The following is a 26,427-nucleotide window of genomic DNA, read 5'->3' as shown; positions in this document are numbered from 1 at the left end:
TTGGAGCAGATTTTGGTGAACAGTGTGTGGAACTGTATACCATAATTTTTTAACTCAAAGCTTAACGCCAAAAGAGAAATTTAGAACTATTGATTAAAGTGGTGATCAAATACTTTGAGAAAATTACCAGAGTGAAGGAAAGGATTAAAGGGTGGGGAGGGAGGGATTTTTTCTTCTTTAAAATGCAGGAAATTGGACTTTCAAATTGGGAAGACGCGACATTGGGAAGGTAATATAAAATACTGGAATTACAGATTAAAAAAATTAACATTGATTCTATAATTGAATTACAATTTAAAATAATTAAAATCAGATTTCTAGTAATACTAGTGAAAATGAAACTACAAGCGCCACCTGCAGGAAAATATACAAGCCTGGGACCATTTAAAGGACTGTGAAAATGTTTACTGGACTATATACATCTACTGTATGACCACTGGAGATTTAAATGTGAGAACAAGGAAGACATTTAATTAAAATGACTCCTGAATGTTAAACTATATGACTGAATCTATAAAGGTGACTCAAAGAGGCTTGGATAACTCCCTGAACTATATAAATGGATGTAACTGAAATGTGAACAGTGGCTACTTTGAAGAGTGACCTCAGGTTGGAATAAATGGTTCTTGGGCTATTGACCAAAAGTGGAATTTATCAAAACAAGATAAGATGCAAAAGAAGGAGCAAATGAGCGGAACTTTAATTCAGATGGATTTGATGTTTCAAAGCATAAAGAATATTATACAGAAAGAGCACAAGGCAATGATGGAATTAATGGGTGGCATAGATCAAAAATTGGAAAAAATCATACAAAGGACAATGAATAATGAGCAAGATGCCCAGGAAAGGAAGGTGCTAGCAGAAAGAATAGAGGGGAAAACAGAATTGAGGAATCAACAGAAAGAAGATAATGAGGTGTCATTAATAAAATTAATAATGTTTGATGAATCAAACCAGGGGGAAATATTTTAAGAGATATGAAAAGAGAACGGGAGGAGCAGGAAGATACTTTGGGAAAGGAGACAGGGGTTTGGGCTGATAATTCAAAGCTAGACAGTGGAAGAGGGTAGGGATGGGAGAAACACTTAGATTGATTAGGCAGGATACAGATACAGTCAAAGATAAAGATTTAAGAGAAGAATATGGGAGGCAAGTTAAAAAAAATAATAATTAAAGTATTTTTTTTTTTTTTTTTTTTTTTTTATAATAAAATTTTATTGGTTTTTCAAGATTTATAGGGAAAAGGGTAAATGGACAGGTATACAAATTTTGGCAGTTGCAAAGTGTGTGAGGCCCCCCTCCCTCCATACCCATAGTATACATTTAATATAATGCATTAGTATATAATTGATTACAGTCAGCATATTAGTTCTATTATTAAATTCAATCAAATTAAACATTACAGTATAAAATCCAAATATAATTCCATTTTCACTTTCGGTCAGTTTATAATAATATGATTTTCTTGTTTATTTTTGTGATCTGAGTCTTCTTGCTATTGCCCCATCTCCCTCCACTGGCAGAGCTCTGGCCCCTCCCGTGTCCTGCGTGTCCGTTGTGGTATCTGGTGGTTTCTCTAGGAATGTTTTATTTTTTTCCATAAAGGCCTGCGCCTCTATGGGTGAATTAATTCTAATTCTTGTCTCCTCCCAGAATATCAGCATACCTTCAGGCATCAACCATCTAAACCACACCCCTTTCTGGTATAATTTATTCGCTAATTGCGAATAATTTTTTCTTTTTTCTCTAATCTTCTTAGGGATCTGCTTCAGAATGGTTATCTCCATATCATGATATATCAATGCTTGCCCCCTTTGTACACCCAGAATTTCATCTCTTGTGCTTTTTCTAAGAAATTTAATATGAACCTCCCTGGGTACATTGTGTGTTCTAGCGTAAGCTGAATTCACTCTATAAACCAGATCTATATCCCACCCCATCTGTTGTTTTTCTTTGTGTGTATAGTCAGCCAGAATGTTTGTCATGATGTCCCTTATATTTTCCCCATCTTCTTCTATAACATTTTGAAATCTAAGATAATAGGACATTCTCTCAAATTCTAATTTCATCTGTTGGATGTCAAGATCTTTGTTCCCTTTCTGCACAGCTTCCACCCCCCCCCTCACCTCCTCCACCCCCCCTTCCACAAGATCCAGTCTCTGTGAGTTCTTATAAATTTGGGCTTGATTTTCTTTAATTTCATCTTTCATTTCCCTTAGCTGTTTCTTGATTTCCTCCTGGCCCTGTAAAATTTGTTGAAGCATTTGTTGAAAGTCCATCTCTATAGTCTTAGGTTGCATCAGTTCTGTTATCTTGGACTGTGTGGCTGGACTGGATGTTACAGATGTTGGAGCAGATGTGGCAAAGCCAGATTTCCCAGGAGGTGGTCTTTTGGATGCCATCCTTTATAACATTAGAAGTTCAGTCCATATATAAGATAAACAGTTAGAAAAGAAGGGTAGCCAGGTGAGGTCCGGGAGCAGAAGAACCAGGCAGAAGAGAATCTCTCTAATAAGTCTGGCAATAGATGAAAGGTTTCCCCTAGAAAGTTCAAAAAGACCAATCCACAAGAGATTCCTCTGGGAGACACGGAGACAAAGACCGGAAGCCTGAATTTTAAAGGTGGAGTCAGGTTTCACAGTTCATAAAGACAACGGAAGTGTGCCATCTTGCCCTGCCAGTTTTGGGCACAGAGGCATATCAAAGTTTTAAAAAGTTCCAAAGGTCCTCAAATCTCAGTAAATAGTGAAATTAAATTGCAAAGAAAATCATCCAACCTGGGTGAGGCTTCATTCGTTGGCTCTCCCCCCTCCTCCTTCCCCGGGGGCTGAGAGCAAGATTATTCCTCGCCGCTTATCCAAGGGGGGGGGAAACCCCCCTCCCTCCAGCCGCGCCTCCAGAATACTCCGAAAGTTATTTAAAGAAAGCTAACTAGTTCTTTGTGCAAAATAGGGCATGAAGAGAGAAGCAGCCTCACCGCACCGCAGCTGCTTCCTTCACTTGCTTCATTCTCCCGACGGCTTTAGCGAGGCGCGAAGCGCAGAAACGCGAGGCGCCCTCCGATCTAGCTCCCCGGTGCCTTGGGCGCGCGAGAGACCTCCCGCCGGCCGCCGCCGATGCAGGAGCTCCCCGCGATGCCGCCCCTCCGGCAGGACCCCTCTGAGGGGTGTCCTGTGCCCCCCAAGGAGTGGGGAAGCCCACCGGAGAGCCGGAGCGGGCAAAGAGCTGCCCGTCGCCGCTGCCGCCGGAACCGGAACTCTCAATAATTAAAGTATTGATGTGGGCAAGAGATGATGGATAGAAGGCGGATAGGAAAAAGAAGAAAGAAAAACATATTTTTTCTTCTTTTTATAAGGTGGCATAAGGAGAAATTAGAACAGGCAAGCTTAAAAATATTGTGATTGGTAAATGCTGAGCAATTAAGTGATGAAAGAACATATTTTAATATAAACATGTGTATTAATACTAGAATCATAAAGATTGGATGAAAGCAAAGAATATGAATAGTGTTATTTTGTATGTTTAAATAATACTGTGATTGGCATGAGAATAATATATTGAAATAATGAATAATGAAATAATTAAGGATAGTATTCCTAACAAAACCAACTACCCCTTAACACTCCAGGCTAACCGGAGCCATTCTCCGGGGTCCTGAGCCCCAGCTGCTCACCTGATTTACCAAGGGAGCACAAAAGACTCAGGGACAATTGTTGTCGAATAGGCGCTTGAGCTTCTTAAATGCCTCCTGGCACTCCACAGTCCACTCTAGTGGTTGCCTGGGCCATGGTTCCCCCCTTCCCTGTTTTTAGCAGTTTGGTGATTGGCAAGGCTTCTTTGGCGAAGGAGGGGATGAACTTCCGGTAAAAGTTTGCAAACCCCCAAAAGCTGTGCAGTTGCTTATGGATTCAATGAGGTTGCCACTCCAGGATGGCTTTTACTTTTCCTTGGTTCATTTCTACCCTCTCACTCGATACTCACTAGCCTAGGTAGTCAAGGCGGATCTTATGGAATTCTCATTTGGACAGCATATATATTTGCAGCCAGGAGCTTTTTCATTAAAAGCTTTTTTTTCAGTTTCATGTGCTCCTCCATCATTTTGGTGAAGATGAGAATGTCATCTAAGTACACTAGGACCCCCTTATACAGATGCTCATCTTGTTGATGAGTTGCATGAAGACCGCAGGGGCTCTTTGGAGCCCAAATGGCGTTACTTAAGTGGAAACTCCCCAGTGGGCAGTTAAATGCTGTTTTCCATTCATCTCTCTCTTTGATCCTCACTCTGTAGTATGCCTCCCTCATGTCTCCCTTAGGTCTAGCTTGGAGAAGATCTTTCCCTTTGCTAGATGGACCTACATTACAGGGAAGGGATACATGTTCTCCACACACACACCGTTTATCCCCCTAAAATCAACACAGAGTCTTTCTTTTTTTAAACTAGTTTTTATTGAACATTTTAATCTTTAAAAAAAAAACACCACAAGAACAGACAAAACACAAAACATACATAACAATATAAAGTAATTATACAGCCTTCTGTATCGGCTTTCAAGTTTAGCCTTTATTCTGCATTGCCTTTCCTATTGCTTTTACCTTGTCCTATAATCTAACAACAGTAGTACTAATGCTTGTAATAATACACTGCTCAAAAAAATAAAGGAAACACAAAAATAAGACATCCTAGATCTGAATGAATGAAATATTGTTATTAAATACTTTGGTCATTACATAGTTGAATGTGCTGACAACAAAATCACACAGAAATTATCAATGGAAATCAAATTTAGCAACCCATGGAGGTCTGGATTTGGAGTTACACTCAAAATTAAAGTGGAAAAAAACACTACAGGCTGATCCAATTTTGATGTAATGTCCTTAAAACAAATCAAAATGAGGCTCAGTAGTGTGTGTGGCCTCTACGTGCCTGTATGACCTCCCTACAATGCCTGGGCATGCTCCTGATGAGGTGGCGGATTTAGGATTTAATATGAATTCTTACTAGTGTTCGATCAGATTCGGACCGGCTGGCCCTCCAGCCACTCTCTAGGCGTCTTTTCCAGCGTTTCATCTCCGGAGCTCCTTGGTAAACCAGGGAGCCACCCGGGATCGACACCGGGTCAGAGGCCGCAAAGGCACAACGCGATCCAAGGCTCCAGCGGCCACCCTATCCCAGGCTTCCACTAGGGCTTCGGTCGAGTTGTGAGCAAGGGATTCAGGAAAAGTCCCAAGCTCCATCAGGAACCTTTCAGGGTCCATCAGGCTCCTGGGGCGGAACCATCTAGTCTCCCTGCGGTGAGGGGTAGCAGTATGGAAGTCAAGCCTGATGAGGAAATGATCAGACCATGACAAGGGTTGAATAGAAATATCTCCTAAATCTAGATCATTCATCCACTGCCCAGAGACAAAAATCAGGTCGAGCGTGTGTCCCCCATTATGGGTGGGGTCTTGAATTAACGGAGTTAGGTCCATAGCTGTCATGGAAGCCATGAACTCCCGAGCTGACTCGGATGTCTCGCCAATGGAAGGCAGATTGAAATCCCCCAGGACCATAAGCCTGGGGAAATCAACCGCCAATCCAGCTAACACATCCAGCAGCTCTGGCAGGGCCGGTGAAACGTAGCAGGGAGACAGGTACGTAACAAAAAGGCCCACCTGAGCTCCAAGGCCCCACTTCACACAGAGGGACTCACACCCGCCTATCTGAGGCACAGTGACCTCCTGAGGTCTGAGACTTTCCCTAATAACCACTGCCACCCCCCCGCCCCTGCCCTGGCTCTTGGCTGGTGAAATGCCCGGAAGCCTGGTGTGCATAGTTCGCTAAGGGGCACCCCACCCTCATGGCCCAACCAGGTCTCCGTAATGCATGCCAGGTCCGCTCTACCCTCTTGTATGAGGTCGTAAATGAGGGGAGCCTTATGTACCACGGACATGGCGTTAAGCGATACCAGCTGGAGACCAGGGTCCTGTAATCCCAAGCACCCGGGGGTGCGAGAAGGGCGATGAGGGTCGGAACGCGCGATCGCTCTTAAACAGCAAACCTGCGTCCTCCGAACATCATTTGGCCCTCGGCCCCCACCATATCTCCCTCTCCCACAAAGAGTAGAGATGGTGAACCCTCCAATGGAATGGCTTAATGTCTCCCCCGGAATCCCAACCCTTCCTAGCCCTCCCAACCCGCGCCCATTAGTTAGCTCTGGCCTGTGCCCTGGCAGACTCCCCCCCCCCCAAGCCTGTCTGAGCCATCCGAATCAACCCTCTCCCCCCCTTAAAATTTGGTTTAAAAGCCCCTGTAAAAAACCCTTAAGAAGTCTCTTCTTCGCATGCCACCTCTCGGGATCCCAAGATCCGTCATTAAGGAAGCGTCTTGATAGGTCAGAAGGCCATCCCCGGGAAAGGGGGAGTTCCCAGAGGGAATAAAGTTCTGTCGCAGTATAGCATAGAGGAGAGTGTGGCATCAACCAAACAGGATGACATCATGGGGAGATGGAACGAGGAGATGACATGTCCACCGGGGGGGGCAGCCGGCAGTGTTCAAGTGGGTAGCAGGAAGCTTATGTCCATCATAAAAATAGTCGGTGTTGGGGACAATATGCAAGGGTAACGGACAGCTGTCCAAAATCGCAGCAGATGCTAGCTTGCGAGGTGGTGAAGTGGCCAGTGATGGCGGCAACGAGGACAGCAGCGGCATCAGCAGCTGCTCCAACTCCGACTCCAACAGCTAAGCTCCGCCCATGCCAGCCACACTCATATCCATCGCCAGGGCCGCACTCTGTTGACCCAGTCCATAATATCACAGGAGGGGGGGCCAAATGGCCAAATGGCACAGTACAGTGGTCCAGGCAACGGTGGTAATACCGGGGGAGGGCATAACGAAGCCCTCCCCACTCCAACTACGCCCACGCCAACTCCCGAAGCCATTTTCCGCAGGCGTTAGTATCCATGCCAGCTGCCTCAGCCCCTCCCCACTGATCTAATTTATCATGTTCATAAGAAGGGAGATGGGGGGAGCAACCGGGATAACATCACGGTGTGGGGAGCGGCAGCTGTAGAGACCCCAGACTGGGCATCCTGCCCCACCGCCGACCATACCCACACCGGCTGCAGAGACCCCAGCCCGGGCATCCTGCCGCAGCTGCTGACCACACCCACGCCAGCAGCTGCCGACGCTCTCCATTCTCCTTTCACCGCTAACCACCCCATTTTACTCATGATGTTCCGGCTATAAGGCAGGACGTCGCAGCTCAAGGGTATCCCCGAGGTCCCAGGAAGTTCTCATAGCTGGACCTGGAACCAACGATGGAATAGAGTACCCCTGCAAGCCCCAAGAAGGACAACCATCTCCCCGAAGCTCTCCTCAAATGTGACAGGACACCATCTTGGGCATGTGTAGTCCTCCACCTCACCATCTTGGGCATGCGTAGTCCTCCATGAACCAGGGGGAGTGTCAGAAGTAATGGGTCAAGACAGGCTACACAGGCATGATCCTGTCCAAAGTCTTGACTGTCCTTTAGTTCCAGGACATAACCAGAACTTCGGCAGGACCATGTGGTAATACCCCAGAATATTTCCCAGTTCCCTGTGGAGCTCACTTGGGTCCATCAGTTGCTGGGGACAGACTACTCAAATGGGTCCAGCCTCCTGCATAATAGAATCTCAAGACAACAAGGGTGTGATCCCACCATGGTGGGATTATAACATTAGATTCCCCATCCGATCATGTTGCACTTGCTTTGACTAGATCATATGTGGTTTGTGACCACCGTCCTGAGTTGAATCCAGGATGATCTAGGGTAGGCTATGGCCAACATGCTGACTATGAACTTCTGGGCCGCTGACAAGGCCCAACTCAGGAATGGTAGGTTCAAGTCTCCCAAGACCATAAGTTTGGGGAACACCACCATCAACCCTGAGATGGCCTACAGCAGCTCAGGCAGGGAGGTTGCTATGTAGCAAGGAGGGTAGTGCACTAGCAGCAATCCCAACTGATCCCATGAGCTCATATTCAGAAACGCTCATAACCAAATACCTGAAAAGCAAGGCCCCTAAAGGTCAAGAGGGATTCTTGGATGTCTACTGCCCATTCCCTGCCTTGCGGTCTTGGTTTGTGCCAAACTCTAAACATAGGGGAGGGGAGAAACAGGGGTAAAGTTCAGCCATAATTTAAGTGAGGTCAGATCTGACTCCATGTGGAGTATTGCTAAATATTGTTCCTAATAAATGACTGGATTTCTTTTGAAACTTGGCTTGAGGCTCATAAGTTAATTAGGGCATCTTTCAGAAACTGACAGAGTCAGATCTCCTTTTAAAATCTATCAAGATTACTGGGTTTCTTGAATCCTGAACTCTCCAATCACTCCCCGATAACTGGGGTTCCTGGAGGGAAACTCAGGCAACCATGGCAGAGGGTGGGCTATCCGAAGAGAGCCTGATTTCAGCCGGAGTGCAGCCTGCTCCAGACATCAAAGCTGAGATGCCTGCTCCAGCGACCGAAGCAAGAAGGGATGAGTAGTGGTGGAAGTTAACCTCTAAAGCAGCTCAGGTTGAGTTCCCTTACCCCAATGCCCAGAAAAAGGGAAGGGCACTGAGTGAGCTGGCAAGAGTGGACTGGATGTGGGACTGGGAACAAGCCAGGCTCCCAAAGCCTCTGATGGAACCTCTGGGGAGTGCAATAGAGCAACTGAGTGAGGAATTTGACTGGGCTACCCTTTGTGATGAGGGGCCATCATGCCACCCAAAAGAGATGGGAGGAACATCCGATCCTTTTGAAGGGAGGAGATGCAGACCCCCTCCTCCACCCATTAGGAAAAGAAGGAGTCCAAAACAGCAGCCAGTGCCTCTCCCACACAGCAGGTAGGCTGCCCAGGCAGACAACCTCATCCCTCCCTCCGAACTAGAGCTGAGGAAGATGGTCAGCCACACCAAGTGCAAGAATACAAAGGTGGGAGGAGCAGTGCTGAACGAACTGCCTCGGTTCAGGGGGAAGTTTGATGGGGACTCAGATCAGCTAGCTCTATTACTTGACTCAGCTGAGATCCACCTAGAACGCTATGGACACCTCTACCCATCCCCCAGAGCCATGGTAAATACCATCACAGAGGGACTAGAGGGAGAAGCAAGGGAATGGCTAGCAGCCCTCCACAAGAGGAGAGCCCCCTAACTGCAAGACGTAGATTACTTCCTACGACTGATGGAGACCAGATTTGAGGAGACGAAGGAGGACCGGTATGTGGAAGATGAACTCAGCAACCTAAAGCAAAGAGATGTGCTCTTTGATGTGCTCCCATCAAATAACACATCCACGAATTTAGGAGGGCCATTGGGAGGCTACCTTCTTTACCAGAGTGGCTGTAGTTGCATATTTTCAAACAAGCTTGGACAAGCAATTTGCCCAGGTAACCGCTTACTGAGACATCCCAAACGGACTCTCTGAGTGGTTCTGAGTAACAATAAAAGTTGACAGCGGATTGTGCGCCTTATGACATGAGAAAGCAACCGGACACAAAAGAGAGCGGTCAACCCGACCTGAAACTGCCCAGCCAACGGGGAACCACAGCACCGCAGTGGTCCTCCAGACCAGTATTCCTTCGAAGTCTGCTGAAATGCTACAAACGCAGGAGATAGGCCACATGGCATCTGCATGCGCAACCCCAGCCCCAAAACCAAGGCCAGAGCCACCACCCAGGACACAACCAGAATGAGGCCCCAAACATGCCGCCGACACATCTGGAAGACCCTCCAGGCTGCAGAGGTCCTGCAGGACCTCTGCAGGGGTGGAACCCCAGGCAATGACGAACAGTCGCCAGAATCCTATGGCAGTGACGATGAGGGCGAAAACAAGCCAATGGTGAGTGAACCTGTTCCCCCTTTCGTTTTCCCAATACACCTCACAACCCCAAAAAGGGGGACCCAGGGGACTTTTCAAGCCCTAATAGACTCAGGCTGCACTAAATGCTTGATCAACCTAACCACGGTCCTGAAACTGGGGATCCGAGTGAAAAGACTGGCCCGCCTGATCCAGTTTAAACAGATCGATGGATCCCTAATGGGGGGAGCCTATGCTATCCACCTGACTGAACCAGGGAAGCTAGAGGTAGCAGATCCCTGGGAATTTGATTCATAATATCCCCCAAAATGACAGATGCAGTCATACTGGGACTCTCCTGCCTAGACAAGTGGAGACCGACCATCTGGTGGCAAGGGGGTATCCGCAGACTTAGGATAGCAAGGGAGACTCCTCCAACGCCAGCAAGCAGAAACACCACCCACTCAGGGAACCCTCCAAAAGAGCCCACCAGAATGACTGGCAGCCACATCCTACAAAACCCCCAGAGACCGAACAAATCCTGAGGGAATATCAGGATGTCACAGAAGTATTCAGCGAGGCTAAGTGCAACGTCCTGCCCCCCACCCCATCATGAGGCAGACTGCGCCATCAAAATCATCCCCGAGGCAAAACTACCCAAGCCTAAAGTGTACATCATGATGCCCTGGGAAATGCAATAAATGTGCAAATATATAGACAAAAACCTAGCAAGGGGGTTCATCAAGCCAGCCAAACCACAGGTCGCAGCTCCAGTCCTCTTCAAAGAAAAAAAAGATATAATTATGAGATTGTGTGTGGACTTTAGAAGAATCAATGCCATGTATGTACACAATCTATACCCCTCTCCCCCTCATGAAGGACATGCTATCTCACCTGGCCAAGGGAAAAGTCTTCACCAAACTAGACCTCAGAGAAGCATACTACCAAGTACACATCAGAGAGGGAGATGAGTGGAAAACAGCATTCAACTGCCCCCTAGGGAGCTTCCAATTCAAAGTGATTCCTTTTGGACTGCAGGGAGCCACAGCGGTGTTCATAAACGAGATGCTGCATGAGCACCTCTACAAGGCGGTCCTCGTCTATCTGAACATTATCCTCATCTACATTGAGACCATGGGTGACCACATACCCCTGGTCCGCCAGGTACTGGAAAAACTTCTGGCAGCTAATCTGTATGTCAAGCTATCAAAATGTGAATTCCACTGCATACAGACTACCTGGGTTACCAAGTGTCAAATGAGGGAATAGAGATAGACAAGCTGTCCATCTTGTACAAGCCATCCCAGGCTGGCAACCCCCTCGCACCTGCAAACCAACTTCAAAGCTTCCTAGGGTTCACGAACTATATATATATATATATATATATATATATATATATATATGTGTGTGTGTGTGTGTGTGTGTGTGTGTGTGTGTGTGTGTGTGTTGTAATTGTACTGATAAATAAATAAAGGGAGACTAGGATAGATCTATTTCGAGCTAATTAGCTCTCATCAGCTAGCCATACCCTTACTGGGATTAGAACCCGGGCTGTATATATCTTAAGCAGGCGTCTTAACCACTAAGCCACGGGTTCTCTTCCTTATCAGTTGAGCCAGGGAAATAGGTATGTATTTGTATTACAACCCCTGTCATACCAGGGGTTGTAATACAAATACATACATGCATACATACATACATACATACATACATACATACATACATACATACATATATATATATATATATATATATATATATATATAGTTTTTACATTTAAAACAATGCAATGCCGTGGAGTCGGAGTGATCATACATTCACATTATGTACAGCTAGTTTCAACCATTAACCATTAATCTACTTAATACATTGTCTGTCCTTCTGTTCAATCACAATATATACATTGGTTCCAGTCTTGTCATCTTGTCTTATACCAATCATAAAATCTATTCCATACCTCAAAATATTCTGATTCCCCTTTATTTTTAAGTTCAAGAGTGAGCCTATCTGCTTCTGCACAGGCCAACACTTTTCTGATTATATCTAGCTCTGATGGTGTATTTTCTTTTTTCCAATACTGTGCATAGGTTATGCGCGCTGCAGTTAGTATATGTATAATTAGATAAAGTGTATCTTTCTTAAACCCCTCCGGTATTATGCCTAGGAGAAAAATTTCTGGTTTAAACATAATTTGTCCTCCCACCATTTGTTCTAACCACGACTGAATCATTTTCCAATATTTTTTTGCCTCATTGCATGTCCACCACATATGATAGAAAGTGCCTGGTGTTTTTTTACACTTCCAACAATTTGGGGCCAGATTTTTGAACATTTTGGAAAGCCGTGCTGGAGGGAGATGCCATCTGTAGAACATCTTATAAAGATTTTCTTTATACGCAGTAGCCAATGTTAGTTTCTGATTAAGTATCCAAAGTTTTTCCCACTTAGCCAATTCCACATTGTAACCGAAATGTTTCGCCCAGGCGACCATGGTTTCTTTGACATGTTCCTCCTCTAGCTTATATTCCAACAAGAATCTATACAGCACTTTGATCAGTCTGTTTTCTGTCTGTATCAAAAGTTTATCTAATATTGTGTAGTCTTTGGCAATACCTTCGTTCTTCCTATTGTGTGCATACCTTGATTGTTTCTGTAAATAAGACCACCATTCTACTTGTACTCCTAGTGATGTCAATTCTGATCTAGTTTTGATCTCCCCCTATCTGTTCAATAACTCTTTATATGTGACTATATTTTCCATATTGATTAAATTTGGGTGTATGTATGCTTCCATCATAGATAGCCAAATAGGTATTTTGGTATAGTGGTCATGTTTAATTTTGTTCCATATTAGTAACAGAGATTGTCTGATGTAATGTCTACTAAAATATTTGTGTGCAGATCCTTTTTCATACCAGAAGAAGGCATGCCAGCCTGCTTGGAGGTCATGGCCTTCCAATTTGAGTAATCTTTTATTTCTCAGCATTATCCATTCCCTTAGCCATGTTAGTATGGCCCCAATATAATAGAGTTCCCAGTCTGGTACGCCAAATCCTCCCTTTTCCTTAGTGTCTTGCATAGCCTTAAGTTTTATTCTTGGTTTTCTTCCCTTCCAAAACTACTATTAGTTTTGATGACAGATTTTTTAAATTACTCCCAAATCACATGTATTTTGTAATTTTAACAATGTTTTACTCTACTCTGATTCCTCTAGGCTCTCTGACATCACTGTTTGTCAGGCTTCCATGTGGTGGCATTGGGGTAAGCATTTTTTTCTTATTTGATCAAGTAATGCAGCAAGTCTTGATTAAACATGTTGATTAAACTGACTAAATATACAATACTCATTTTTATTATAGAACTATACTATAGAACTCGTATGTGTAGAACCCCAAAGTTCTATAAATTTGGGAGAAAATACTCTGTGCAGTAATTTTGCTTATTCAATAAATAAATATTATTGATAACTGAAATATTTCCATCTCTACTGGGACTCCCAATTGCACAAAGACTTGTTCATATCAGAGGAAGCATATGCTTTTGTTCCAAGTATTGTTTCATATTATTTCATATCAACATGCTGTTTTGAAATTTTGCTTTTTTCAATAAAGAAGCTTTATTGTAATTATCAGTGTGAAGAGACTCCATGCACTTTGTTTTTAAATATATACATCTGGTACTTTGGCTTCTCTGTTGATTCTTACATTTAAGAGTCACACTACCTATATAATTTATCTCAAATATTAAAAGCAACATCAACATAGTAATTACAAATTACATGAATTGTTCAGGCCTCAAAATAGATTTTGACTCAAATGACCTAAGACTTGCAACAAATGTCAAAAACAATAAAACAGGTTTCTTTCAACTTGGAAAAAACAAGAAAAAAGTCAAGGAAACTATTTGTCCACTAATGAGAGGAGATGCCAAGGAACTGATGGGCATTAGAGAGAAAGCAGAGCTGCTTAATTCATACTTTGACTCTGTCTCCACACAAAAAGAAAAAATAGTCCGACCTAACAAAAATAGAACCATAAAAGACAGACTAGAAAATAAAGTAGGCAAGAAAATAGTAAGTGATTAGACAAGTTCAAATCACTAGGACCTGATGGATTACATCGCAGAATTCTCAAGCAGCTGGCACTCATGATCTCGGAACCATTGGAACCATATCTTGACCAAGATCCTGGTGCACGAGGGAATTACCAGACAACTGGAAAAGTAGTCACATAGTTCCCATCTTCAAAAAAAGGAGGGGAAATTGATCCAGAAAATTACAGATCAATCAGCCTGACATCAGTATCTAGGAAGATCCTGGAAAAGATAATCAGAGGGAAAGGGATCTTGGAGTCCTATTGGACAATCACTTAAATATAAGGCAGCAGTGTGCTGCAGTCCTAGGCTGCATTAACAGAGGAATAGAATCAATAGAATCAAGATCACGTGAAGTGTTAGTATTGCTTTATAATGCCTTGATGAGACCACACTTGGAGTATTGCATCCAGTGTTCGTTGCCACAATATTAAAAAAATGTTGAGACTCTGGAAAGAGTGCAGAAAAGAGCAACAAGGATGCTCTGGAGGCTAAAACATGAAGAACAGTTGCAGGAATTGGGTATATGTGGTCTACTCTATTGAAAAGAATGGCCAGGAGTAACATGATAAGAATGTTCCAATATTTGAGGGACTGCCGCAAAGAAGTGTTGGTCAAAATTTTCAAAACACTAGAAGGCAGGACAAGAAGCAACGGATGGAAGCTAATCAAGACGAGAACCAAGCGAAAACTAAGGAGAAATTTCCTGATAGTGAAACAACTAGTGGAATGGCTTGCTTTCAGAAATTCTAGGTACTCCATCACTGGAGAATTTTAAGAAGATATTAGATAGCCATTTGTCTGAAATGGTATAGGGTCTCCTGCTTGTGCAGGGGGTTGGATTAGAAGACCTCCAAGATCCTTTCCAACTCTGTTATTCTGTTAAAGTTCATTTTCGGAGTATAAGACGCACCAAGGTTTTGAAGAGGCAAACTAAAAAAAATAGGTAGGTAGATAGAGGGATAGAGAGGGAGAGAAAGAGAGAGAAATATATTAGGTAGGTAGGTAGGTAGGTAAAGGGAGAGAGAGAGAGAGAGAGAGAGAGAGAGAGAGAGAGAGAGAGAGAGAGTCGGTAGGTAGGAAGAGAGAGTGTGTGTAAGTAGGTAGGTAGGTAGAGGGATAGAGAGAGAGAGAGAGAGAGAGAAATACAGTAGATAGGGAGAGAGAGAGTAGGTAGGTAGGTAGGTAGATGTTTCCAGGTATATTTATCCATGTGCTGGAGAAGGAAATCACTGACAATCTAAAGCACCTAACTTTGTTCCTGCTGGCACAGCACTTGATCCATGTAATTCTCATCAATCAGTTAAAGAGCTTTCCAAAAGGGAAAAAAAAGTTTTTGCACTATGCAAACCTCCCCAAAATGGCCCGTTTTTCATGAAAATGCAAATAAAAGGCATGAATAGCCTTGGGGGGGCTTGCAGAGTGTTCCTGGGAGTGGGGGGGGCACAAACAAGCAAAAAACAGCCCGTTTTTCACAAAAACTGGCCCGTTTTTTATCAAAAAACCTGCATGCATAGCCTTATGGAGGCTTATAGAGTGCTGCTGGGGGTTGAGGAGGGGCAAAAAATGGCCCGTTTTTTGCTCATTTCTGCCCTCCCCAGCCCCCAGGAGTTCATAAGCCTTCAGGCTATTTTGGTGAAGGGCCGGGGCTTCAGAAGGAAAAAAAATTGCTGTATTCGATGTATAAGACGCACCCAGATTTTCAGCCTCTTTTTTTGTAGAAAAAAGGTGCGTCTTATACTCTGAAAAATATGGTAATTTTGAGTTTTAATGGCACTCAGACACCATCTAGAATACAGCTTTCTGTCCCAAGTCAGATCTGATCCCATTCAACATCTGATTTTACAAATCAGTTCCATTTTTGCCCAATGTAATACTTCTTGCTGCATACAGCGTCAAGTGCAATGGTAACTCTGTCTCCCTTTGCATGCAGTGGCTTCTGCCTTAATACTTAACATGTTTTCCTGGTTCCAGCTTATGAAGCACATAGCTGGCAATCCCATTATTTATGGATACCTCTTTATTAGGAATAAAATTTTAATGAACATATACTTGTACAACATTCAATGCTACTAATATTCTACAGCTATTTTATTAGATGCATTGCAGTTCAAGTACATGCTGTACATATTTCCCTACTCCTCTTGTGAAGATCATGTGCGACACTAGCCACTGCACACTTGATGAGCTTGATGAACATAATAATCATAGTTTGTCTCACTTTTCCACTCACACAAAAGAATGCATCTCACAGAGTGGAATACTTTTCTTTCACCAATCTCTATAAAACATAGTATGTGTCAACATTGTATGTATGAATATTTGTACTTGTCACGTCTCTACTTGACAGGCTGGAGCCTGATTGTAAACATGCTTCTTTCAGAGATATCAGGAAAGTTTTTATACTTCATTATGATTTTGACCAAATAAACTTTTATTATCAGTTGTTTCATAGATACTTCTAGTATTGAAATAAATGGTCAGTGGTCAAGATTTATACTTAAACTCATCAATATTAGAACACTGATATCTTGCCTCCTGTCTGATTTCTTTTCACCAGTTTAAACATTCCAATTTCCTCCCTCTTGTCCTTACAGCGCATGTCCTTTAGTTCCTATAATTATCCTTGATGTCATCCCCTTAAACTGTTGTAACCTGTCAATATAATAAACAGACATGTTGATGTGGCCCCATTAGCATAGAATACAGGAAAATAAGGATTGAGTGTGTTTTTAATACAATGCTTCTTCTAATGCAGTCTTTTTAGTTATCTCACATTGTTGGTTTATGTTCAATTTAGTGTCAGTGATTAGGCCCAAGTCTTTCTTCAATGTTGTGCTTCCAAGTCATAACTTCTTGGACTTGTATGTGTCCATATATTTTTCTCTTTTACATTTTTTCCAGTAAAAACATATCTTATTCTCCAAGCTTTGTCTATCTAGATTTGATTTCAATTTAATTTTTGTCATTTTGGGTGCCGTCTAAACTTCCCAATTTTGTGTCATCATTATCTACAAAGTTTCAAAATTAAATAAAATATTCTCACTTAACTTTTACCATAATAATTTTTAAGTTGCTTTAGTTTTCTTAGTGATACAAATATTATTTTGAAAACTATCCCAGCGTTGCTGCAGCAAATATCTCTACATTTTGTAAAATAAGATAAAATGAACAGTTGAATTCCTCAGTATATGAAATTACATAGAAACAAATTCATTGAGGAATTGGGCTATAATTATCTTCCACTGCACTATAGTCTAAAAACATATTCTATGGCCGGTTAGCCAAATACTCATAATCAAGGGGATCTTCTTCCAAAGGATCTTCTCCTACTAATATATGCAGGACTGCCACCTGGTCGGAGCCGTTTGTCTATGTTTAGCAGTTTAATTTTGACATCAGAAATGAAAGTGAAATATTGGGAGCTGTGTGTTAGAAGATGTATGATATGATACAGACAAGATATGTTTCTTGTCAAAAATCTTATATCTGAATATGTCCCAAATGAATGCATTAGGATAACCACTTAAAGAACTCCACTTAAAGTGTATCAGCAGTTTATCTGTAGCTAAATATCTTTTTAAATAAAAGTAAATGTATATCAATTTGTGATGGCAGTATTACCAATTTTGGCTTGTGAAATAATTCACTTTTGGTATTTATCATTAATTGCACTTATAATTATAACACTTGTTATGATTTAACAGTTCCAGTAGTCAGCATGCAGTGCTCTATGTAGACTAAATTGTTTCAGAATTTACAACAGTATCTTTACAATATTTCTGAATCCATCTTTATTCAGGTGGACAATGATACAATTTGGAATGAAGTGCATTCATTCAGTGCTGCTCGTCTTGCTGTTGGCTGTGTCATAGAGCTTGTATTTAAAGTGGCTACAGGAGAACTAAAGGTTGGTCTGGTATTGATAATATTTTGGCTTTCATTTTTACATGTGAGAATAACTGGGTTACTTTTGTTTTCATGCCATATAGCAAACATCTTTTACAATATTTCTAAATTTAGAGTTTATAAGAATATAGAAAGGGCAGAAATTCAGGAATTGTGAAATTTGAAAACCATACTACTAAAAGTTTTGTATAATGCAACTATAGTTAGGAATACTAAAATCTCTCTCATTTTATTAATGAGGAAATTTTATTTTATTTGTTTATTCACTCCAGTCTTTTATAACACATATAACACATCTTCCTCCTGTTCCTTAATTTCAGGGCTGGACTACTAATACTTTTGAAAAAAATATTAGACAATGCAGCTATTGTTATAGATGGAATAGGTCAATAGCCCCCTGTGATACAAGGTTCCATAAGCTGCATTACTTGCCAAGATTCACTGCAAAATTTATATAGATTTCATTATTCTAAAGAGACCTCTTCCCAGCTGAGATTTACATGCATATCCCATCTTTTCTTGAAATCTATTTCTTACATCCTGCCAGTTTTCATTTAAAGCTCTGCAAGTTGCATGGCTGCCAGTCTGCTTCCGGGTGCAGTTCAAGATGTTGGTATTCACTTACAAAGCCCTTTCTGGCATGGGTCCAGGCTACTTGAGGGACCATCTCATTTCACTGGTATTGGCCTGTCCCATCCATGTTAGAAGAGGAGGCATGCTGTGTGCCCTATTGCCCAAATATTGTGCCTTGCAAGGTTTGGAGAAGGTCCTTCTCTGCCGTTGCTCCTGCTCTGTGGAATATATTTCCCCTCCGGTGTGAGGTCGGCTCTAACACTCCTGATCTTTCATAAGAGCCTAACGATCTATTTCTGCCAGTTAGCTTGGGCCCCAATGGAGGAGCATCGCAATGAAGGTGGTTAATTGATTAACAATAGATCCCACCTCTTCCCCTGCCTCCATTCCCACATTTCTATGGTCATGTTGCTAGCATGATATCATAGAGTGCTGATTCCTTCCCACCACACATGTACATAGATTCATAAACACATATACATACATATGTGTGTCAGTGGTGGGATTCAATTTTTTTTACTACCGGTTCTGTGGGCGTGGCTTGGTGGGTGTGGCTTGGTGGTCCTGGCAGGGGAAGGATACTGTAAACTCTCTATTCCCACCACACTCCAGGAAAAGGATACTGTAAAATCTCCATTCCCTCCCCACTCCAGGGGAAGGTTATTGCAAAATCCCCATTCCCTCCCGATCAGCTGGGACTCGGAGATGGGGGCAGAGCCAGTCAGAAGTGAACTACTCAAAATTTCTGCCATCGGTTTTCCAGAACTGGTCAGAACCTGCTGAATACCACCTATGGTGTGTGTGTGTTTTGTATATATGTATGTGTCTATGTATCTATGTATGGGGGTAACAGCACTCTATGACATGCTGGCGACATGACCACATAAATGTCTTTGGATAGCACTGGCTTAATGATCTTGAAATGGAGATCAGCACCATCTCCTATAATCAACAATGACTTTTACAGTAAAATCCACAGGGACCTGTTTACCTTTCACTTTATATAGTGTATGTGTATAGTGGAGGGAGGGAGGGGGAGTGTGTGTGTGTGTGTGTGTGTGTGTGTGTTAAGCTGCCCAGAGTTACCCTGTGGTAAGATGGGTGACCAATATGTGAAATAATTAATTGATTAATTACTAAGGACCATGTCATCCAAAGTGGGGAAGGGAGGGACCATAATGGGCAGCAGTGTGTATGAAAGATTCAGCAACATGGGGAATCACAAGCTGAATCTGAGCCAAGAGTGTGATGCAGTTGCAAAATAAAATAAAATGAAATGCTAGGTTCCATCAACAGAAATCAAGATAAGCTATTGTTCCTCTTTATTCTGTGGTAGACAGACCACATTTAAAATATTTGCAGCACCATGTTTTACATTGACAAAGGATATTGACAAAGTGGAGCAAGTCCAGAGGAGAGCAATCAAGTTGAGTACTTTTCTCTGGCATCTGAGTGAGCATCTTCCACTTTCCACCTTCCACTTTGGATTCAAGATGGTGACTATTGAAAATTTTCTTGTCAAATTTTGACAGGAGTTGTTCCAATTGTTACAGATTTAGATAATTGTGGTCCAATTTCCATATTATTTTGTCATCAAAAGTCCCTAGTTCATCTCTAGAGTGCTGAGTATAATGTTGTATGCTGAGTGACCATTCTGTTGCCTTACACTTACTTGCATTCAAACTCAATAATTAATGTCCAAAGTACTATAGCAGGTGCATGTTGGCAACATGTTAACAGAGAACATGTTCTTCCATAAATGACCCAGAAAGTTGTTCTGTTTTCCCCCCATAACTCAATGAGACATGATAACCATAATTTATCCATAATTTCATTAGAAATAAGATATAGTGCATTCTAATGATCCTTAAGTCAAAATGGCAATGATTTGTAAAGGTACTCCCTCTTTTTGTTAAGAGACAACCAAGCTTTGCAGTTATAAAACATCTCAATTGTCCAAACTGTTGCTTCTGACTATGAAGCCTCACCCTGTCTTTTCTTCCCAGAGAAGACAAGGTGATTCTTCATAGTGCTCCTATTCAGGAGTTACCATCTTTACTCATTTAAGTGTTAGGAAGTTGTATGAAAGACTGTGCAATTTCTTGACTTCACATTGTATTTTTTATTTTTGTATCTCAGTTCATATGATTCTTCAATCCTTTGTGTTTTGATTTTTAAGGCAGCATTTTGGGTTTACTTCAGCCCTGACTTCAAAACAGAGAACATTTTGTCCAGACATTAATTTTCTTCCAGAGGCTGACTTCCATCTCAGAAATATTGTCACTTTTCAGTCCTTTTTAAAATGTCCACTTGATTCACTAAAACTGGTACTTTATTCTTTAGATATGTGACACATGCCAATTTTATGTATTGAATAAAAGAAAGTCTTTTGTATTTCTTTTATGACTTTGGGTCTACTCCCAGTTTGTCTAATAATATTATTTTCACCATTTGCCTAGCATATGTACAGGCAAGCTTACTTCCTTCTGGCATGATGAGGAGCCAATTCAGTTATGAAAGGGATGGATCCCTGCTTCCATTTTGCAGCCCTCAGAGCATTTCCAACTCACAGTTCTTCCATTTGTATCACGCTGTTGCTCTTCCTGAAGAAGATGCAGAAATAAACATTAAGGATCCACATATATTTATTTAACCTGTATTATCTAATCTGTCTATTTAGGGGTGTAAACTAAAATATAATTTTTGAACAAGTAAAAAACATTAGTCCAGATGAAAAGATTAGGCTGATGGTACAGTGTTGATGTCTGTGGAGATTCTCAGTCATCCAGTTGTCTCAAAGGTGGTTTTTTTTTCTTCAAAAGGCAATTGGACTATTTTTTTCTTTGCTGAGGTCAATTAGTTGTGGAATCTTCTTGGAACTGCTGCAACAGCTGTGTTGTAAACTGGAGATAGATTATTCAGTTTGAGGTGAGCACAGACTCTTCATGATGCTTCAGTTTGAGATACAGACAACACAGACAGTTTGAGATGCAGACAACACAGATTCATCCCCATCAACCTGTGTGTGTGTTCAATAATGTTCAACAGTTAATTTTACAACTGAAATTTCAAAAGAGAAAGTGGAACACAAATATCAAAAACTGAAATCACTTCTTCCAACAGAAGTATTGGAGGAGGTCACAGAATTTACAGAGAAGACACAACTAGCACAGGATAATAAGAGGAGGAGGGAGAAAGAAAGAAAGAAGAAAGAAAGAAAGAAAGAAAGAAAGAAAGAAAGAAAGAAAGAAAGAAAGAAAGAAAGAAAGAAAGAAAGAAAGAAAGAAGCAGGCAGGCAGGCAGGAAGGAAGGAAGGTAGGCAACTTTTCTACCTTACAATTTTGACAAGAAAAAGCACACAGCAGAAGAATCAATCCAGATGAGAAAGGACAGTGACATTTCTCAAAGAACTGACTGATAGGTGAGAAATCTGTCTGACAGAGCATTTACTCCAACAGAAAAGAATGTATTATCCAAAGGACTAAATTTTGCGGTACATCAGAACAGTTACCAATTGTAGATCCCATCACAGCCGCAGAGTCAGCCATCAGGAACAATAAACTACCAGAACCAGAGGCAGAACAATTAAGGGTGACGGTATTTGCAGCCCTCGCCAGTGCCAAAACACCCCTCTCCAACCTCACAATTCAAGAAAGAAGTGCAGTGACATCTCTAGGAAGAACCAAACATCACCATCTTGCCAGCTGATGAAGGACATAAATGCCAAGATAAACAATTTTTTGAAGGACACATATGAGACTCTGAAGAGAGATCCTACCAACAACTATAAGAAAAAGATAATCAATTTCCTGCAACTACTGAAGGACAATGCCATTGACAAGCCACAATATCCTGCCCAGCCTTTACCCTGGGGAAGCCACTCCATGCATATATTGACTCCCCAAAATCCACAAAGAGGGAATGCCAATTGTCAGCAGCATCAGCTCTGTTGCCTACAACATTGTGAAACATTTAATCACCTTATTAGCCCCTGTGATTGACAACAACATCCATCTCATCAACAATTCACAGGACTTTGCCAGCAAGGTTTGAAAACTAAAATTGGTTTCAGATGAAACTATGGTTTCTTATGATATATGAGATGTCTGGTGCAAGACAGCACATTAGCAACAGAACTAACCTCAGTCCAGACCACATATATGCCATGTTGGATCTCTGCCTATTACCTTTTTTAAATACAATGAAGGTTTCTACAGACAAAAACATGGCTGTGCCATGGGTTCATCTCTGTCTCCCATTGTTGCCAGTCTCTACATAGAAGAGGTAGAAACCAAAGCACTAAACTCCTTCACAGGATTTCCACACACTCACTGGTATAGGTATGTGGATGATTTAAGAATCAATATAAAAACACAGGAAGTGGAAACATTCAGCAAACACATCAATTCAGTGGACAAATATATTATGTTCACACAGGAAGATGTTAAAGAAAACAGTCTGGCTTTCCTGGAATGTGCAGTGCACATTAAAGACAGAAGCCTTAACACTGAAGTTTATAGAAAACCCATGCACAGAGCTCAGCATTCATATTTTGATTCTTATCACCCACTGGACCACAAAATGTGATCCAGCAAGAGCTTCTCCATTACAGACAAAGAAGAAAACAACAAACGTAGCAACATTGTCATTCCATATGTAGCAGGAATATCTAAAAAGCTCATGGGGATTTTCAACCAACACAACATATATGCAGTATATACTTTAAACCCAAGAATATGCTAAATCAGAAGCTTGTCCACCCCAAGGATAAAACATCCAGACACCAGTGACATATGGTGAGGTTTATGGCTGGTGAGGCACTGACACAGTGGTGGGTTTCAAATTTTTTTAGACTTGTGGACTTCAACTCCCAGAATACCACAGCCAGGCATGCTCAGTTCTGATTTAAAGCAGCAGCATTTGTTTTTCTCCTTTGCGAAAGAAGTTTCCTTCTTTCTTCTTCTTTTTCTTCTCCCTTCCCATCCTTCCTCCCTCTCTCCCTCCTTCCCCCTCTCTCAAACACACAAACACACACACACACACACACACGTTGGATTGGACTACACACACTTTCCCCCCAGAAGGATCCAGCCCAGCTTCACTGATTACAGGTTTGAAAAGACAATGTGGCTCTGCCTGCAATCAAACTACACTTGGGGAGAGAGAGCACAAGTGAACCAGAGTCCTTCCCTCCAGCCTTTGCCCAAAGCCCCTCACCAGGAGGATGAAGTTTGAATTCCTCCCCCTCCCTCCGACCCACACGTATCTTTTCCAGCTGTTTCAGAGAGGATTTCAACTCTGCTCTTGCCTTGGATCCTATGAAGAAGCCCTGCCCAAATGAGAGCCCTCTACTATGAGGCAGTAGAACTGCGTGCCTCACCTACGTCAGGAATTTTTAGGCTTTTAACCCTTGCTTAACTCTGCTCAAGTGTTCATAAAACGCCTAAAGTCAGACTAGATGAGGCATGCAGTTCTCCTGCCTCATATAGAGGGCGTTTTTTTAGAGGCTTTTTTAAACAGTTAAGCAGAGTTATCCATGGTGATGCAGCAACTAGCTCAGCCTGACCTCAGCTCTCGCCTTTTTCCTTTTACATTTTTTTTCTTTTCATGATGACAGTGGTGAGGCTGTGCCTCCCCTGCCTTCCCTGACTGCACGTCACTGCCAGACACAAACAGCAATGTAATATATGCAATACAATGCAGTGAAACATGTGCAGATCTGTACATTGATGAAACAAAACAACCATTTCACAAGCACATGGCTTGTGCACATAGGAGCACATAGGAGATCAAACCCATCAGGACAAGATTCAGCAGTTCATCTGCATTTGAAAAACAAATGTCACACTTTTGAAGACAGCAAAGGCCACATTTTGGATAGAGAGGACCATTAGTTTGAAAAAGGGATAATTTTATTATCGTCTATTTTAGAATTGAACACTTCCCCTCAACAGAGGGGAAAGGAATAAGACACTACCTATTTCCACTTACAATGCAGCCCTTGCAGAAGTTCCAAGAAGATTCCACAACCAATTGCACTCTATTTCAGGTGAGCCTGAGAGCCCTCCCAAGAAACAGTTCTCAGAGAGATTGTTAACTACCAGATGAAGGCAAAGAAATACAATCCTTCCATCACACTCCCTACCGTCCTATCAGAATCTGTTCTTCCATTCCACAGTCTAAACTATCAGTACCTATCCTTCCATCCCCCCACCATCAGAACTGATGAAGATTCTTGGATGAGAAGTGAAATGTTTCATTCTTCTTCCACTTCCAATAGTCCAGTTGCTTTTGAAGAAAAAAACACCTTTGAGTTTAAGACAATTATGGCAGCTTATTTCATGATTTGATGTGAATACCACAGGGATGGGTTCCTATACTGGTTAGTACGAGTTTGCTATGCATGCGCTTTGTGCGTGCACTGTTCACTTAGCTCACACATGCGCTGGCCTTGCATTGCTGGTGCATGCACAGTTGATTAAATATTGTTCTGCGCATGCACAGAAACCTGCAGGCAACAGCATAGCAGATCAGGGAACTGGTTCAGGGGTGTGGCGAGCCTGGGTTGCTACCGGTTCTGCGACCCAGGCCACAATTCCACTACCAGTTCGACTGAACCAGGCCGAACCGGGAGTTACCCATTTCTGGAATAACAGTATGGGTTCTTCCTCTGAACCAATACAACTTGTAACTAGTCACCTAATCACAGTTTAAAAAGTTGCAATGGCTTTGGAAAAATTTACTTAATCTGTCCTCTGTTAAGGCTGTTGCACCAATCCCCATGGTCAGATCATAGCATTTCAGGCACTTGGCAATTGCCTCACATTTACAACTGGTTGCAGTGTCCTGGGGCCACATGATTCCATTTTTCAACATTTTTTGCCATCTTCTGGCAAAAAAAAATGCCCTTTGGATAAGCTGGATTCAGGTTTATAAGTCTGTGTTGTTAAGTCACTTAACAACAGTGACTTGCTTAACAACCATCATAAAAATGGTTATAAAATCAAGTCTGGTCACATGGTTATTCAGCTTACAACCACAGTAACTTAATGACCGAAGTTCTGCACTCAATTGTCATAAATTGCCATAAAGACTATCTCTATCTGACTAATATAAAAACGGAATACTTCAGAAACAATCCAGTAACTTTGCAACATAAATTTTACATGCTTGAAAAATATGTGGGCTTTTAATGTCTAATCTTTCAAATTGGATGTTTGTATGTTTGTTTATTTATTTATTTATTTGGCTTCCATTTAATAGAATGGATTTGCTGTAGTTCGACCGCCTGGTCACCATGCAGAAGAAAGTACCCCTATGTAAGTATGTGACTGTATTTGGACTGGGATTTTTCACTTAGATGGGCAATGTATTGGTTTCTTGTAATATTCCAGAACAGCCTTTTAAGGGGGGGGGGGGCTTTTGTTTTAGCAGTTGGACAGTTTAGGGTGCGGTTAAGGACAAACTGGGTGCCATAAGCCTTGCAGAAAGTTAAAGCATCCATTTCACCCCTTCAGAAATGCCAAATATTTAAACAATTTTCCAGTTAGTTTGAGAAATAAAGCTATAAATAAGACACCATGAAAATTTACCTTTGTCTTTCTGGCAGCATTTCTGTGTTGACTTCTTAACTGCTATGGTTTTTTGGTTATTGAAAATAATATTTTGTAAATTGCAGCTGCCAGCAAAAAGTTGTAGATGAAAACAGAATTCTGACAAGATTTGAACTTTTGGTCAATTAAGTGTTGTTGGGATTTAAAACAATAATTTGTCATATTGACCAAAACTGGTTTGATTGTTGGTATTTTTAATATATAAAATATAATTGTATAATTTAATTAACAGTGTATACTGGAAATAGGCCTGTCTATATGTTGAATAGCATCTAACAAAATTGTAAAACTGTTGTTACCATTGAAAGATTTTTGAAGCTTGTATTCAGAATTTCATACTTTTATAAATTCCATTTCCTCTTAGGGGTTTTTGCTATTTTAACTCTGTAGCAATTTCTGCCAAACTTCTCCAGCAGAGACTGAATGTGAATAAAATCC

General features: G+C 41.8%; 1 protein-coding gene across 13 annotated transcripts in view; it reads left to right on the top strand.

The window, feature by feature from the left end:
• The window catches only part of HDAC4 (histone deacetylase 4), a 318,456-nt gene that overhangs the window by 237,695 nt on the left and 54,334 nt on the right, over positions 1 to 26,427 (top strand). For all 13 annotated transcript variants that reach the window (XM_081945679.1, XM_081945681.1, XM_081945680.1 and 10 more), the window contains 4 exons: positions 13,017 to 13,063; positions 17,697 to 17,804; positions 25,640 to 25,695; positions 26,354 to 26,427. The exon at positions 26,354 to 26,427 is cut by the window's right edge and continues 14 nt beyond it. In XM_081945679.1, the coding sequence (XP_081801805.1) occupies positions 13,017 to 13,063; positions 17,697 to 17,804; positions 25,640 to 25,695; positions 26,354 to 26,427 (285 nt within the window). The remainder of the gene's footprint in view (positions 1 to 13,016; positions 13,064 to 17,696; positions 17,805 to 25,639; positions 25,696 to 26,353) is intronic.

Source organism: Natrix helvetica (genome assembly GCF_964273705.1).
Source record: "Natrix helvetica genome assembly, chromosome: 2".
Classification (NCBI taxonomy): domain Eukaryota; kingdom Metazoa; phylum Chordata; class Lepidosauria; order Squamata; family Natricidae; genus Natrix; species Natrix helvetica.
Note: the sequence above shows the minus strand (reverse complement) of the source record. Positions and strands in the feature narration are given on the sequence as shown.